Below are 15,828 nucleotides of genomic sequence, written 5' to 3'. Positions count from 1 at the left end.
GACATAGATCATAAATATTATTGTCATTCAACTGTACATTTAAAATGTACAAATTGAAAGAAATTTCGTTGCAAGGCTCCAATAAAAGTAAGTAATAATAAAAGGATCAATATAAATGTATATAAAGATAAACTATATATAACATCCTCCTAATGTAAAGCATTTTATTTCATCTTGAAACGTATAGGATTTGTTTTGTTGCATCCTCATCCATAAAGCATAAACTCAACAATAAAATTGCGCAAATTTAAAGTACGAAAATAATTTAACTTAATCTAAAGATGCCAATTTCGGAAAGGCACTTGTTTTTAGAAAAGGTTTTATCGCTACGATGAGGTTTTTTCAGCGGTATCAACATCAACCCACCATCTTCTCCCCATATCAAGTCACGTGATCAACAACCGGATGTCACTGGCGGGCGAAAACGCCAAAGAAGAAGAAGACAGGAAGTGGACAGGACCGCGGTTTGTTTTGTTTTGTTTTGTTATTTTTTAGAACAGTGTGCAGCTCACAGCACCGCACGGTTAATTAAAAGTTGTGTATCGTTCTAAAGTGTAGAATACATCGCTATTCTGTAAAATCTCCGACTACAATTTCTCCAAAACACCGCAAACGTAACTGCTCCCAAGTAGGCGGGGCTTGTCGCTCCGCTGACAAGACGCCGATAGCTAACAGCCAATCCGCGCTAGCGCCGTGACTGGATTATTTAAATATCTCGTGTAACTGTTTACATCCGTTGCGAACTTGTGTTTTTTTTACATTTGCGGAATATCGACAAAGATTTTCGCACATCTGTAATGGAACCGCAGCTCATTCTTGCATTATGTCAGCGTCTGTCGTGTTACCAGTGTGTGACTGTGCGTGTCTAATTACAAGCTAACCTCTATTCGGGACTCCATCACCCCCCACTGACTCTCTCTCTTTCTGCAGCAGGGATCAGTGGCAGTGAATGAGCAGCTCGCTGTGTAGCTGATAACACGAGCAGGACAGAAGGTCGGAGTCGTTTATCCCTGATGCATCTGAGGTTTTGCATGAACAAAACAAGGAAGTTATATCTGAGGAACACATCTGGAAAGGATTTACAAGATTGATTCCCTGCATCAAAATGTGCGTCTGAAACCGGCCCAACACTGGAAGAAAAGTGAATTTAACAGATATCAAATCAAAAACGGTGAGAATAAAATAATTTATTTAACTTTGTGTGTGCGTATGCAACGCTCTCTAGCTGAAATGTATTTTTTGTAAGTAATTTGAACATCAGTAATATTGCAAATTGCAGAATAATAAATTTCCTGGCTGGACCAGGGGAAGTAGTCCCGGGCCTGAGTTTTTGGGGCCCCCAAAAATCGATTGATTGATTGATTGATTTTCACAAATAATTGTTTTACTACTAAAGGATAAATCGTGATTAATCGTTATTAATTGATTTAAATAATTGTCAACTAAGTGGCATATTCTCAGCTTCACCTTTTAGACAATAAAATATTTATTTTCTCATTTTAAAAAGGAATTTATTTGTTTATATTCATTTTTAATGTATTTCTAACATTGTTGAAGAAGGCTTAAGTTGTTAAATTAAAAATTAATAATTAAATGAAATGATTTTTAAAAAATAATCCAGTAAATTATTTAATAGTAGCGGTTATTGATTGAATAATTAATTACTAAAATAATTGTTTTGCAGCCCTATACTTTACATAAAACTTATTGACCCATATCAATTCAACTTTTTTAATAATGTTATTTGTAACATTAACATCATATAATTGCTTATATGAACAATACAATAACTTAAAACAATAAAATTGAAAATGATAAAGTTATAACACATTTTTGGGAACAATATGTGGAAATCTGCCACACGTTTTTCAGATGATTTTTTGTTGTAACTTTCCTTGAATTCAAGAGTTTATTTGGTATTTGGTAAAGTGTATGACTTGTGTTTAGACAAAAGGCTTCACCCAAATAATGCTTTTTAAGACTGCTATCCCCAATACTGACCCAAAGTATGTAAACTATTGAATTCAAGGAAAGTTACGAAAACAATCTCTAAAAAAGTTATCACTAAGTTTTTACATTGAGGTAATAGAAATAATTTAAAACAAGAGAAGCTTGTTCGGATTTATCTTCAGGCAATGAGAAAAAAACGTGTGCGTCTTTTATTCGCTGTATATAAATATCTGGTTTTAGTTATAGATGTATGCGCTAACATGAGTCTCATTGTGCACAGAGATTGTTGGCTCCGTGTCAGAGTACAGGAAGGATTCTCAGATGGTTCAGACATTAGGTTTTGTGTTTTTTTCTCAAATGGCTGATTGCACTGGTCTGACTTCAATAGTTTTTTTAGGTGCTATATTGAGAAATCAGGTCACATTTTCTACCAAATTGGTCACATGCTGGACAGCTGATTACCAAGAGCACCTCCTTTAAAAAATACCAGTCACTAAGTCACTTAAACTGGCTTTAATAAACGTTAAATTAATAATTTTTGATTACTTAGCATAATGTTGATATAAAATATTGATTTATTTCTTTGCTTTTTTATTTTTTCACACATTCCAAGGGCAGCAATAATAATGGAGAATCTTCTGAATGTATTTATTTCTCTTTTTCCCCATTATGGCTTTTTGCCAATCCTTTCCATTAGGGATTCCCTGAAGTCCCTGAACCTACAGCATTTGGATCAATATTTCAAAGCCCCATTAAACAAAAGAGTAACCCAATATTTTCAAAATTTAACAGTTAGAATGGACTTTTTACTTTCCATGTTTTATTTGTTATAGCCCATATATGTCTGAGTTATATTTGGTCAAGCTAACTCAACATATTGTGAAAATAATCCATCACTTCTAAGTGTGTGATAAATTAAAGTAAAAGTAAAAAAGGGTGGTTACTGAATAAATAAAAAACATACTTTGTGGTGTACTTAAAATGTATATACTGTATATGTTAATCAGCTTTTTAATCCAAGTTTTTACAATTTTCCATGACAAACGTCCAGAATAATTAGTCATATTTATTAAAGTTTCGGACAGCTTTGGCCTCAGTGACACAACCAAGAACAATTTGAGAATAACTTTAGCTAAAAACGAACGTAGCAACCAGTGCAGGAAGTTCAAACACACATCAGCCAAATTCACAGCTGAACCAAAGTTTGACTCAGTCAGTTCACCTGAGTCTTAGTACTTTATTCTAAATGTTTTTTTAAAAAAGTTTTGGTAGATGAATGTTAAATAATATTAAATAATTAGTTTGTGTTTTGGAGGAAAAGAGTGCAGAAATCTAGCCAGAATAAATCAGAGTAAGAACTGAAATTGAAGTTATTAAGCTGCTTTTATGTAAACATTTTTCACCCGGCAGTTAATGCATAAACTGAGACGAGACATGAAAATTTAAAAGCCTCTGGAAATATTATATGTATTGCTTTGCATTTAAACTTTTCTAATAACTGTTTATAATCTTCACATCTCTTTCTGCTGCTGTGTTTTAATTTTAGAGTCTAACATCTGATATGTGTTCACAAACAGGGCATGACTGCACCCAACCTTTGTCCCAGACCTCTGCAGGGGTAATTAGCCGCTGAAATATTGATGGGAGGGTGTAAGTGGAACACAGAGGGGCATTTTGTTTAGATATGTGTGTGCCGGGCATGTGTTTCGAAGAATGAGATTTTACACTGTTTAACTTTATAATATCATGTAAAAAGATTAAAAACCAGCAGGAGATTTGCTGTTGGGTAACGTTCTGCTTGTCACGACACTTTTAAATGTGACAATTTTGTATAAAAACAACGTAGTATTTTTTCTATGCTGCTTACGCGTGGAAAAACTGCAAAAAGCTGAAAAAAATTACAAATTACACAATATGAAACAAACAAGTTCAACTTTACAACAGAGTTTCAATTAAACAGCTTTGGAAAAGTAATTTTGACCAGAAAATATTACAAGGTTAATAAACTAAACAATTAAAACTCTTTACGTTCAGTTAAATGTAATACAAAATGCTTTGCAGGGGCTAAAATATTCAACTATAGGAAAATAAAATGATTATTATTGTTGGACATAAGGAAATTACATAAAATGTCCATGTGAACAATAAAGTGATATAAAATGTTCAGGAGAAATACTACAAAATATACTTTAACAGTACATAAAGATATAACTCGGTTACATTTAATGTACCGTATTTTCCGCACTATAAGACGCACCTTCAATGAATGGCCTATTTTGAAACTTTTTTCATATATAAGGTGTTATATTATTAAATGTATTATCAAACTTTATTAACAAACCAGCGTTCTGACAACTATCCCAGCATGCACCGCACACTTCTTCTACGGGGGAAAATGAAGTCGGCGGTTGCTTACCGTATTGCTAGACCTGTTGTGGCTCAATATTGGTCCATATATAAGGCGCACTGCCGGCTTTTGAGGAAATTGAAGGTTTTTAGGTGCCTTATAGTGCGGAAAATACGGTACAATAAATTCTTAATAATTACTGAAATATTATTAACGGTATTTAAAACTAATTGAAAATGCAAATTATGCAATGAAAAATCAAATGTAAGATTTGATAAATGGATGTATATTAAATAAAATAACTTAAAATACAGACAAAAATAAGAGTTTAAGTAAAATCCAGGCTAAGAGGACTGATTTCTGAATCACTGTGCATGGTGGAGGAGGAGTGGTGATCAGGGCTTGTTTTGCAACCACCGGACCTGGACTGGTGGTCATTATCATAAAGTCCATAAACTGGAGCAGAATCCGTCTGAAACTGGGTCTTAAAGCAGAATGATCCAAATCCTTTCATGATTCATTCTTTGCTTTTTTATCTTCCAAAATGTTTGCGCTTTAAGGCAGCCATGATTACAAACTCTTCTTCTTTGGTGACTTTCATCATTTCCGGTTTTGCGACAAAAACAAACAAACAAAACAGTTTCTTTTACTTTGTTTTTAAATGAAGTCATACAGATAGTTATTTCTGAGAGTTTTATTGTTATTTGTGGATCCTTGCTGTGTCATTTGAATGTTTATTAAGCTCTCGGCACATCATTTTCCTCCCGTAATTCACTGTGAAAAGCACCGTCGCTCTTCGGAGCATCAGGGCTGAAATGTGATGCGGAGGGACGTATTTAAGTTTTGTCAGCTGTTTGTACGACAGCTGTAACTGAAGCTGCTTTGCCTCCAAAAACAGCAGCTAGAACACAAAGGCTGACAAGGCTGAGACGTCACAGCTGCCACGCGTCGAAAAGTCAAACGTTCAGACCTCATGGATCATGAGCAGAGGATGAATAATTTACACAGGCTACGGCTAATTCCTGTACACAAACACACGCATGATGTAAAAAAATCAGGCCAAGCTTTATTATTTTTTAAATCAACGTGTGTGCGTTGGAAAACAGTTAATATATACATATATTTCTGTTATTCTCCTTTTAAGGGTCATCTGATGTCCAGTCCAGAGGACAGAAACCAGAACCATGGTTATTTTACAGCAGGTAAACGCGCACCAGCCACACCTGAATAAACCTGCAGGGAACTTAAAACATTAATCCATAAATGTTTACATCAAATCTGCTATATTGCAAGAGGAGGAAGTATCCTTGTTGTCACATTAAAATAAATTGCATTTATTGCATTTTATAGGGATTTTATGTGATAGAAAAATATAAAGGTACATTTTCATTCTTTTAATAATTAAAAATCTGGAAAGTGTGGCTTGCTTTTATTTTTAACACCTTTGTATGAAAGCATTTAACTGCCAGAAACTTTCAGGCTCAGTATCTCATTATTACGAGATACAAACTTATCAAAATGACAAACTTGTTCCTTATAACCAAAGGAGTTTTATATCTTGATAAAACAAGAAAGTTTCTCATTAGCTTGTCATTTTAACAAGACAAGTTTTATATCTTATTATGAGAAACGTTCACGTTATAGCAAAATATAAAAGCTGTTGAAACGAGAAACTTTCTTGTTATAACAGACAAGTTTTATATCTTTATAGGTTTACAAGTTCCTCATTTGTTTCTCATTTCAGTGAGAAGTTTTATATCTTGCTATGTCAAACTTTTATACATTATAATGAGATCCAAAACTTGTTAGAATAAGACACTTTTTTGTTATAACAAGATGGATTACATACCTTGTTAAAACGAGAAAGTTTCTCATTCTAACGATGAATTTCATATGAACATAAGCAGTTGGTTGCACTAGATTTTATTTAGCGGTAGCAGAGTGAAGTGGGCTGAATTCAAATGGACTTTTCATCATTTCATTTTTGTGTAAATCCATAAATGATGCTTCTTTTGATGGGGATGAATGCTGAATGCTTGCTTGTGTGCGTGTAAAGTCCTGTGCTGTCGGCTTCTCTGTGCTGCTTGTTGAACTCGTCTGCTTTTCTGATCCACTAATGAGCGCTGACAGCATTTGCCCCTGCAGCGGGGGAGCCGAGGGGGCGGCCTAATAAAACAAACAAACTGACACAGTTAGCTCAGTTTGTTTCTTTACACACAAATTGATCCAAACTGTACAGCTGCAGGAGGAAAGGTGTGTTTTATAAACGCTTCTAAGCTTTTATTTTTACAACTCTCACGGTGCTGGAGGTTTTGGATGCTGAAAAACTTTCCTGAAAATCTTGGATATTTAAACTTGGGACCAACTTTTAAGTGAAAAACAATCAGCCTTTAGTTTCCACTTCTGATGGTGGAAACAGTGAGGTAAGGATGGCTGTGAGAATGAATCCGATTGGATCTGACTGGCCTCTGGAGGGCTGGGATCCAAACTTGCGCCGCCTCAGCTACAGATACAACACGCTCATCCAGGTAACGTCCACTCTTGATGTGGGATTTTTAAAAGTCAGGCTCCACCTGCAAATATCTTTACATTTAGCTACCAAGTAAGATGTGGTTGCTATCATAATGAACGATATTGACTTTTTTCTAGCGTTACATCGTACAAAGTTATTCCCTCATCAAAAACACACCTGGAGTGTTGCTTTAATTTTTCATGCTTGTTTGAGAAATTCTTTAATCTCCATGGCAACCATTCAGCTGGACAAAACGCCTCGGTGGCCCCGCCTTCAAGACGCAGCTCCTCCCCCTTCAGCTTCTTCAAACTAGCCAGCAGCAATTAGCAACCACCTGGTGGAACTGCGCACCAGCTGAACTCATTATACAAACTACTTCTCGGTGAAATGCTGGTAAAAATGCTGTTAAAGGGTTAATAGAGGAGCCATGTTGTGAGGACTTCCTGAAGGTGGAGTTTCAGAAAGAGAAGGAATTTTTAAAGAGACAGTGACCCAATTTTAAGGCGTTAAATTGCAATGTAAAATTTCTTATAATTCATATTCGATATTTATTGAATTTTTTCAGCAATTGTGGTTAACAGAGCTACTTGATTGTGCTATAAAATGACAGTGTGTGGCTGGAAAACGCATAATACTGCAATACCTGCTTTTTATCATATTTTATATTTGGCTAGGCATCAGACTACTCAACAATCAGTATTAATTGTTATTAAATGCATCATTAATAACAAAGCAGCTGGTCATACCTTATTGAGAGAAAATACAGCTCTTAATGCTAGAATACAATCTTATATAAATTCATTGCTCTTAACAAAAAGGGGAAATACTTATTTGGGATAATCAAAATGGGAGCATGTTTATTTCTCTGATAGGACAGGCATGAATGCATAAGAGAAAATAATATAATAGCATTTAGGATAATAAATATATCCACTATTTACATGTTAATGTATACTTGTGCTTTTTCAATTTATTTTACTTGAGTAACAAGTATTTTTTTTCAAGCTAAGTTACATTATTACCACCAGAGGGCAGACTAGCCTGCTGAAAGCATCTTGAGGTTTTATAGATTTTGGTTCTGAACTACTTTCTTTAGGCCTTTGACACTTAGCTAAAATTACAGGTGTTAACTTCCAATATGACACCTTTATGCACTTTTAAATATGCTGATATTATCAAATTTAGAAATGTTAAGTTGCAAAATCCTTTAAAGTTTGCATCAAGAAGCACAATTGGAAGACCGAAGGTGAACTGGTGAACATATTTTACCATTTATCTCTCATTTATCTCTCTCTTGAGGTAAAAATAAAACGCATTGTTCTGTGTTTTATATTTTGTTTCTGCTTATTCACTGGAGCAGAAACAAAAGCCTCCCTGTCTGTGTTTTCATCGCTGAGTTCATTTCAGGAGAATAATCAGAGCAGTTATCTTGTCACCATATCTCAGCCTGTGAACTTTGGTTTTATGTGATCCATCTAAATGCAAATAAGGTTTATCCCCCATCTGCATTTGCTATTTTGCTCATTAATGGTCTCACTATACTTGTAGAGGATGATGCATCACTTCAGGGTCACACAATTGAAAAATTCAGTTAATAAAACGCTGGATGTATTCCTAGTGAGACGAAAATTACCATAAGAGCATGTTAAAGTACAGCCTTTACAGTGTGAGCGGATATGAGAAACTGAAAATTACCATGGTTGTCAACCTGCTTCCGTTTTTAAGAGGGAAACAAATAATGTGATCGGAAACTGGAAGTTTTAATCATTCTTCATGGTTACATTCTCCAGATAGTTTATAATCATATCTATTTAAAAAAATAGGTCTGCGTCACATTTACGTTGTTTTCAACAGCAAAAAAGAAAACATATTTTAAAAATAAATCTGCACGTGGACCTCCGTTGCACTTGAAGCTAATTTAGGCTAATTTGTTGTTTTACTTTGCATATAAAACACCATAAAATATATTTTTTATAGACAAAACAACATATAAGTCATTCAAAATGCTCTAAAAATAGTTTTATGTTTTCGATGCATTTTCATATTTTATATCCAGTAAGCTAAGGGCTAGAGGAAGTAAGGTTACAACGCAACGTCTGCGCATGCGCGTGATGAAAGCTAGCTTTACTGATCGTCGACTCGCCAACTGTCCCAACAGCCGGACCGCTTGAGGAGAAAATGACACATTAGCGAGGTTACCTTTATTTAATACGTTACGTTTTCTTTTTTCTATTACAAATTGTCGTTAACTTTACAAGAAGCATCAACTGAAAAATAAGTTCAAGCTTCGTTTGCTGCTAACGTCATGACGTTCACGGACCGTTGTTTTTTTTTTTACACGCGCCCATTAGTTACGCTTAAATATTTATTGTTTTCAAGGTGTTACTTTAATATGTGATTTTGTGTTTTAATTAGTTTATTTGGAATGTGTAGACTAACTGAAAGGTCATTAAATGTTGCTAACTTGGAGTGTTAGCTGTTTGACCACGTTCAGGCCTCTGCTAATGCACATTTGTGAGTGAGGTGCACTTTCAAAATCACCTAACAAGTAATATAATTACTTAATGTATTTATTTTTTAGCCTAAAGTGTTTGAAAATCTAACAAAATATTTTTTATTTGTTTGGTATGTTTTTGTAAAGTGTATTTTGTGTGTTCAATTTGCATGGAGGTGCAGAGCTGCAATTTTGGCTCTTGTCCACTAGAGGCTGCTGTAGCAGTTACAAATCTACCCTGTCAGCTTTGACTTTACACCAAAGAAACTGAAATGTTGAGAACAATTTCAGATATTTACAAGAAAAAAAAACGAATAATCTGTGATGAATACTTTAGAATTTTTGATGATTAAAATAATAAATGTACAGTATTACAACTGATAGCCCTGAACATTAGAAATTTGTAAAAGAAAAACTTATCAGAAAAATCTCAGAAGTTTACTAACATTATAAAGGCAGACATTGTGACAAAAAATGGCAGAAGTCTTTTAATATCGAGTTGTAAAAGGTCCTGAATCTACCACTAATATGAGGATTTCCTCATTTTACCACCTCTAGTAAAGGACCTCTGTGACTTTTAGTCACAAATATCTGACTTTATTTTGTCAGGAAATTTCACATTGTATAATTACGCTTTTTAATAATGCCAATTTTTTATTGTTGCAAATCAGGATTATAACTTTTTGACTATTTGATGTCTGTCGTTTTACAGAGAAACATTTGTAAATATACCCTACTGAAAACAATGTCTTTTTGTCATACATGTTTGTGCTCTTATAAATTTTTGATGGTTTATAAGAATCTATTTATGTTAGCTTTAGCTTTAAAATAATGACAACACACGGGTCTCTTAACATAAGCTCTGGATTTCAGAATAATGTTTTCTCCTGCAGGGTTAACAATAGTTACCACACCGGTGCCTACTTAGCTACTTTAAAAAGATCCAGATATGTAAGAATGAACAAAGGTATTTTTAGTAATTTTTGGTGACTAAAAACAACTAATGCCTTATTTTTATTACATGAGCTCATCCATGCCGTAGGGAAGGTTATTTTTTGTCATTCAGTTTAAAAGCTGTTAGACCTTTAAAAGCTTCCAGTTGACACCTGAACCATTCCTACATTCAGATAAGGATTGTAGAAGTATAAAAGTATTGGTTGTGATGATAAAAAAATTCTGACCTGTTTAAATATGTGAATCATAAAAGAAAGTCTGACATAAACAGAAATATAAAGCAGCTCTCAGAGACGCCTGACAGATCCTGAATGTTGCATAATTTAGCGTGTGGCTTCTGATAGTTTGCCATTAGCCTTGGTACTAGGAGCTAACTCTGTCTCATGCTCTGTGTGTGTGTGTGTGTGTGTGTGTGTTTGCATGCATTATGGTGTAACAGGTGCATGCTGGTGTAATGTTCAGGCGGCTCAGTTTGCCAGACAGAGTTTTTACTTAATTAAAGCGACATGGATGCAACACAAACTCCAACACTTATACTACCACTCCACACCCTGACACAATAACACACTTATCCAGAGTCACAGCTCACAACTCGGCTCAAAAACATCTTAATTTATCACTTCGATCTGTTTCAGACTGAAATCCCTCCTGTTGTCATGAGATAAGTTGCTTCCTCCAGGATAAGACGAAGTTATATAAACATTAAATATTGGTGTTGACGTCCAGTTTTTAGAGAATTCAGCTGCAGAGTAATCAAACACCGAAGGAGGAAGTGACATCTTGTTGCCACGGGCAACAGGGGACTCTGTGTGGAGGCGAGGTCAGCAAAGAGTTGCTATGTTGAACAAGAGGGAGGATGTGAGCAGCAGGACTAAAACAAACTTCTAAAAACTTTTTTTTTTTACTTTAATCAGAATCTTTCTAAAAGAAACAAGAAGATCCAAAGATTTTTGTGACCTTTTTACGTTCTAAAATATCTCCTACTGGAACTATTTAAAAAAATGTTTTGTTACTTAAGTTGTCTTTATTGTTTTAACGTGAGACTTGGATCTTTTATTGCGTAAACATGTGATGATGAGCTGATGCGCCACAAATAATTTTCATTTTTTAGATGCGAGGAAGATTCAGAGTGAATTCAGCTTCTGTCTGGAGGGGAAGACGGTTTATTCTGGAAATTTGTTTTTTTGCACGTGAGGATGTACAAGCGTCGGGATTATGTGGAGCTTTATGAGAAGGATCAGGCAAAATGGGCGCTGGTGCGAAATGTCAACACTGTGACAAAACCCAGTACTCTGCTGCCGGTACGCTTCAAGTCTGTGTGTGTGTGTGTGTGTGTGTGTGTTTAGGACATTAAGATAATTTCTCATTTTTTCAAGAATAGTTCTTCCTGTTTGGACCAAAGCCTGATCCTGAATAAATGCTAAGATACGGCGAGTCCTTTGAGTTTAAGCTTTTGTATTTTATATGTTGAATTTGTTTCTCATAATCTGATTGTATTAACTTATTTTTCATCAAACTAGATGCTTTTGATTTTATCTGTGTCGGGATATTTTCAGGTGTTAAATGAGGTCAAAAAAGTTACTGATTTCATGTTGCACAACTGCTTGTTTAAAATAAGTACATCTGGTTTTCTTTCCCTCAACCATAATTATACATCTGGGAACTTTAAGTTTTCAGCATCTCATGATTTACTGGTTCTGTTATTTATAAACCTGATCAAGTTCCTAGCAGATCCTGGAGCTGGAGTTTGAGGCTCTGCTTTAGGAGGAGAAATAAAGAGTTGACTTGTTGAGCTGTGGGAATGTTGCTCTTACCGTTTGCTTTGTCTTCTTCCTGCACCAAAATGCAGGAAGTTTAGGACGTTTTTCAATAACTAGTAACACACAGCAAGTTCTAAATTATCTCAGGGAGTGCTTTTGGAAAAACAAAACAGTTTGATTGTAGATGAGGATTGTACTGAAAACTTTTGCTCCACCTCCAGAGCTGCTTATACTGAATCATCAAATGTTTTTATTTAATTTATATTTCTTTAATAACATGATGGGTTCCCAAAAGCCTTAAAGGCTCATCTAGCTCCTACGCTGGAAAAACACAAAATCTTACCAGATATTTTTGGTTTAGTTTCTAGTGCAAATATTTAAGACAAAACTAACTTGCAAGAAACTATTCAGAAAGATTTGAGATTGTTTTAAGTCAATAATTCTTTATTTATAAAAAATACTAGTTCCACTGGCAGTTTGTTTCATTCATGATATTTTTTACATGTTATAAGTTAAATAATTTGCTAGTGGAACTAACAATTTATTTTATTAATGTTAATGAATTTTTAATTTAAACAAGCTCATATATTTTGCTGAATAGTTACTTAGTTTTATTTCAAGTGTTCAATGTTTTTGCACTATAAAATGGACCAAAATTACTTGGTAAGATTTTGTTTTTTTTAAAGGGGTTGTCTGCATCTTTGCAGTGCAAAGAAACATTTTTACCTCCATTCAGAGCTGCACACATTATACACCTTTTGAAAATAACAACTTCTTGTTTTTGATGAATTTGTTGTAATTTTTAGAGACACCGTCTTTTTTTTGTTTGCAAAAAGAAGATGGATACATTGTCTTCCATAGGATGTTGATATTTGTGGAAAATTATGCAAAACAGCAAATCCAAACCCTGCATGTTGGTGGTGTTATTTAAAAACATCAGTTGCTCTTTTTTTTAATCATCTTACTCAGAGTTATAACGAGTCAGACTCCTGACCTTGCTAATGAAATTATATTTGTTTTTGCTGCTAATCGGTATTAGAAAGTAGTGATGAAATACTGCATACCTGTAATTAAGTAAATAAGGATTAAGAAACTTTCAGCTGGAGTCGACGTATTGACTCTGGGCAGTTTTAAATAACTGTGACATTTTGTTTTGCTCCCTGTGCAGGGTGACTACGTCTGGTTGGACCTGAAGACCGGTCGAGAGTTTGAAGTTCCCATCGGCGCCGTGGTCAAACTGTGCGACTCCGGACAGATCCAGGTGTTGGACGATGAAGGAAACGTGAGTCCCGAAACGTGTGAAACTCACTGCAGCCAGAGAAACACTTGGACGTGTTGTTCCAGTTGTTCTCTTTACTTTAAGACAGAACATTTTTACCTGCAGTCGTAGTGAAGAGAAACATGACTTTGTATTTATTTATTTATTAATAAATGAAGACAGATTGGACTAAAACTCAAATTCAAAAACTTTTTTTTGCTTGATCAAAATAAAATTTTATTTATTTTCCACTGAAGACCTGTTTGTTTTTCTAATATATGTTTATGGATAATTAGTATTAGTTTTAACAGTATAGTGAGGAATAAATTGTAATAAACCAAATAATTAGCCATTCATAAATGTTTGAGAAAATAGTCACAAAAAATTCACAAAAAGTATTGATACTTGTATTATACCAATTCACTATTTCAAAAACATGCAGATTTTAATTCTTGAAGTTTTAGTTGTTGTTTTTTTTAACCTTTTTTTATTTCTTATTTTTCAGGTTTTAATAAAATTTCTGGCTAATTTCACTCATTTCCCAAACAGATCTGATTCTGATCAAAAACAAATGACGTAACTGAGGACATTGTCTGGTTCTTATATGATTGTAAAGGGAATATTAAGTAGTTCTGCTGTAATTTTAATAGTTTTAATTTTGAACCCAAGCAATATGGTCTTATGAATTACTTGTATTTGTGCACAAATTAATTTTATAAATCTTAAACAATTCCACATTTGATTTTATTTCATTTTTTTTTTTTACTAAAAATGCCTTATTTTATAAAAGTAGATTTAGAGTGTTCATTTTAAAAAGATAAAACCTGATAAAAAAAAATACTTAATTTTCTTCTTGACACTAAATTTAGTGAAAAATGTGAAGTTCTATTTAGTATCTTTTATTTCCTTTCTAAATTTTTTACGTGATTCATATTATTATCATGTGTTTTTTGACATTACATTGTTTTTGACATTTTTGCTCAGCCTAAAATGTTCAATGCAATGCCAAGCTGGAAAAACATCAGCAATGACCAGAGAAAAGGAGCTAAGAGTCCCACACTCAGTCAGCTTGTTAAAATCATCAGTTTTAACCTGTAACTCAAATATTCCTTCACCTTCAGGAACACTGGATCTCGCCACAGAACGCCACCAACATCAAGCCGATGCACCCCACCTCCATCCACGGAGTGGAGGACATGATCCGGCTGGGAGATCTGAACGAGGCCGGGATTCTCCGCAACCTGCTCATCAGATACAGAGAGAAGCTCATATATGTGAGTGTCACTGAGCGGTTCTGGCCGAAAATATCCAGAACCCCTGAGTTACCAAACTCATCTTTAGTTTCTGCTGTCTGAACCGTCATGTTGCAAGTTATTTGACTTTTACGGCATTAACTCGAGACAGCGTCCTGTCACGATAAATTTTCCCAGGAGTTATTGCGATAAATGATAGTATTGCTGTTTTGAGACTATTTTATACTCATACAATGGTAATAGCATGAAGAACTCATTATCAAAACATATACCAATAAACCTTTTAATCAAAATTTAACTCTGAAACTGGAAGACATTTTAAATATCCAAAATAGATAAAACAACAAATTAAATGAATTATAAAAAAGGGCTATTTGAGGCCAAAACACCAAACTGTCATCCAGTTTTTGGTAGAAAAAGACAGAAAAGTGTAAGATCATAAAACTTGCAAATGGAAATAATTGAGTTTGTTTTAATTTATCATATGATTAATTGATTATTCCTTACAGGCCTGGTGAGACATGCGTCATAATTATGGACTAGAAAAAGCCAGACATGATAAAGTTTTGTCTGACAATTATAATTATGAAATGATGAAAGATGTTTGTGTCAGTGAATCACAATCCCTCCACTCCTGACTGAATCCACTCTTCTAATAAAAACAGCTGAGAGCCGTTACATACTGGAGCGAGCTGCCTTCTGACATCACACTGATTAGTGACTGTTGGATCTATTTGTTTATATTTTATAAGTTTATAGGTTATAGATTTCCAGGCCTAACAGTGACCCTAAAATGTTTTTAAAGAAGCTTAAAAACCCAAAAATACATAATAAAATAAAATTGACTGGATGTGTTTATTTTATATGTGTAGTGTTGTGGTTATTGATTTTTACTTTGTTTTTTTAGCCTGGGTTTTTTGTGATCTGTCATTTGTATTTTATGTGATTTTACTGTAATGTTTGTTGTGGACCAAGGAAGAATAAATACTATGACAGGGACTGGTGGGGATCCTTAAATAAATACCTAAACACCAACTATAAAATCTTAAAACACTACCGTATTTTCCAGACTATAAGGCGCACCTAAAAGCCTTAAATTTTCTCAAAAATCAGCAGTGCGCCTTATAATCCGGTGCGCGTTATGTGTGCACTGAATTCCAAAATCTGTCCCTGACACAGAGACGTAAAGTGTACAGTACGTACGCTGGCAGCGATAAACCAATCAGAGAATTGCTGTCCGAGTTCTGCAGCATACGCCTCCGGTAAAAACCAGATTTTTCCACGCATCACTGTCCCTGTT

The 15,828-nt window shown here is 34.4% G+C and overlaps 1 protein-coding gene across 9 annotated transcripts in view; it reads left to right on the top strand.

The window, feature by feature from the left end:
* Window positions 1-556: 556 nt before the first annotated feature.
* Window positions 557-15,828, top strand: part of myo7aa (myosin VIIAa) — a 54,482-nt gene continuing 39,210 nt past the window's right edge. For 3 of the 9 annotated variants that reach the window (XM_017308046.2, XM_017308047.2, XM_017308044.2), the window contains exons 1-3: window positions 11,207-11,558; window positions 13,186-13,299; window positions 14,397-14,549. In XM_017308046.2, the coding sequence (XP_017163535.1) occupies window positions 11,454-11,558; window positions 13,186-13,299; window positions 14,397-14,549 (372 nt within the window). In that variant the 5' untranslated portion in view covers window positions 11,207-11,453. Of the gene's footprint in view, window positions 1,172-5,441; window positions 5,500-6,531; window positions 6,826-8,910; window positions 9,004-11,206; window positions 11,559-13,185; window positions 13,300-14,396; window positions 14,550-15,828 lie in introns of those variants that run through there. The other 6 variants (XM_081614919.1, XM_081614920.1, XM_081614921.1 and 3 more) reach the window with 6 other exon arrangements.

Source organism: Poecilia reticulata, chromosome 13 (assembly GCF_904066995.2).
Source record: "Poecilia reticulata chromosome 13, P_reticulata-male-v2, whole genome shotgun sequence".
Taxonomy (NCBI): domain Eukaryota; kingdom Metazoa; phylum Chordata; class Actinopteri; order Cyprinodontiformes; family Poeciliidae; genus Poecilia; species Poecilia reticulata.
The sequence above is the reverse complement of the archived record's forward strand: the minus strand, read 5'-3'. Positions and strand labels throughout refer to the sequence as shown.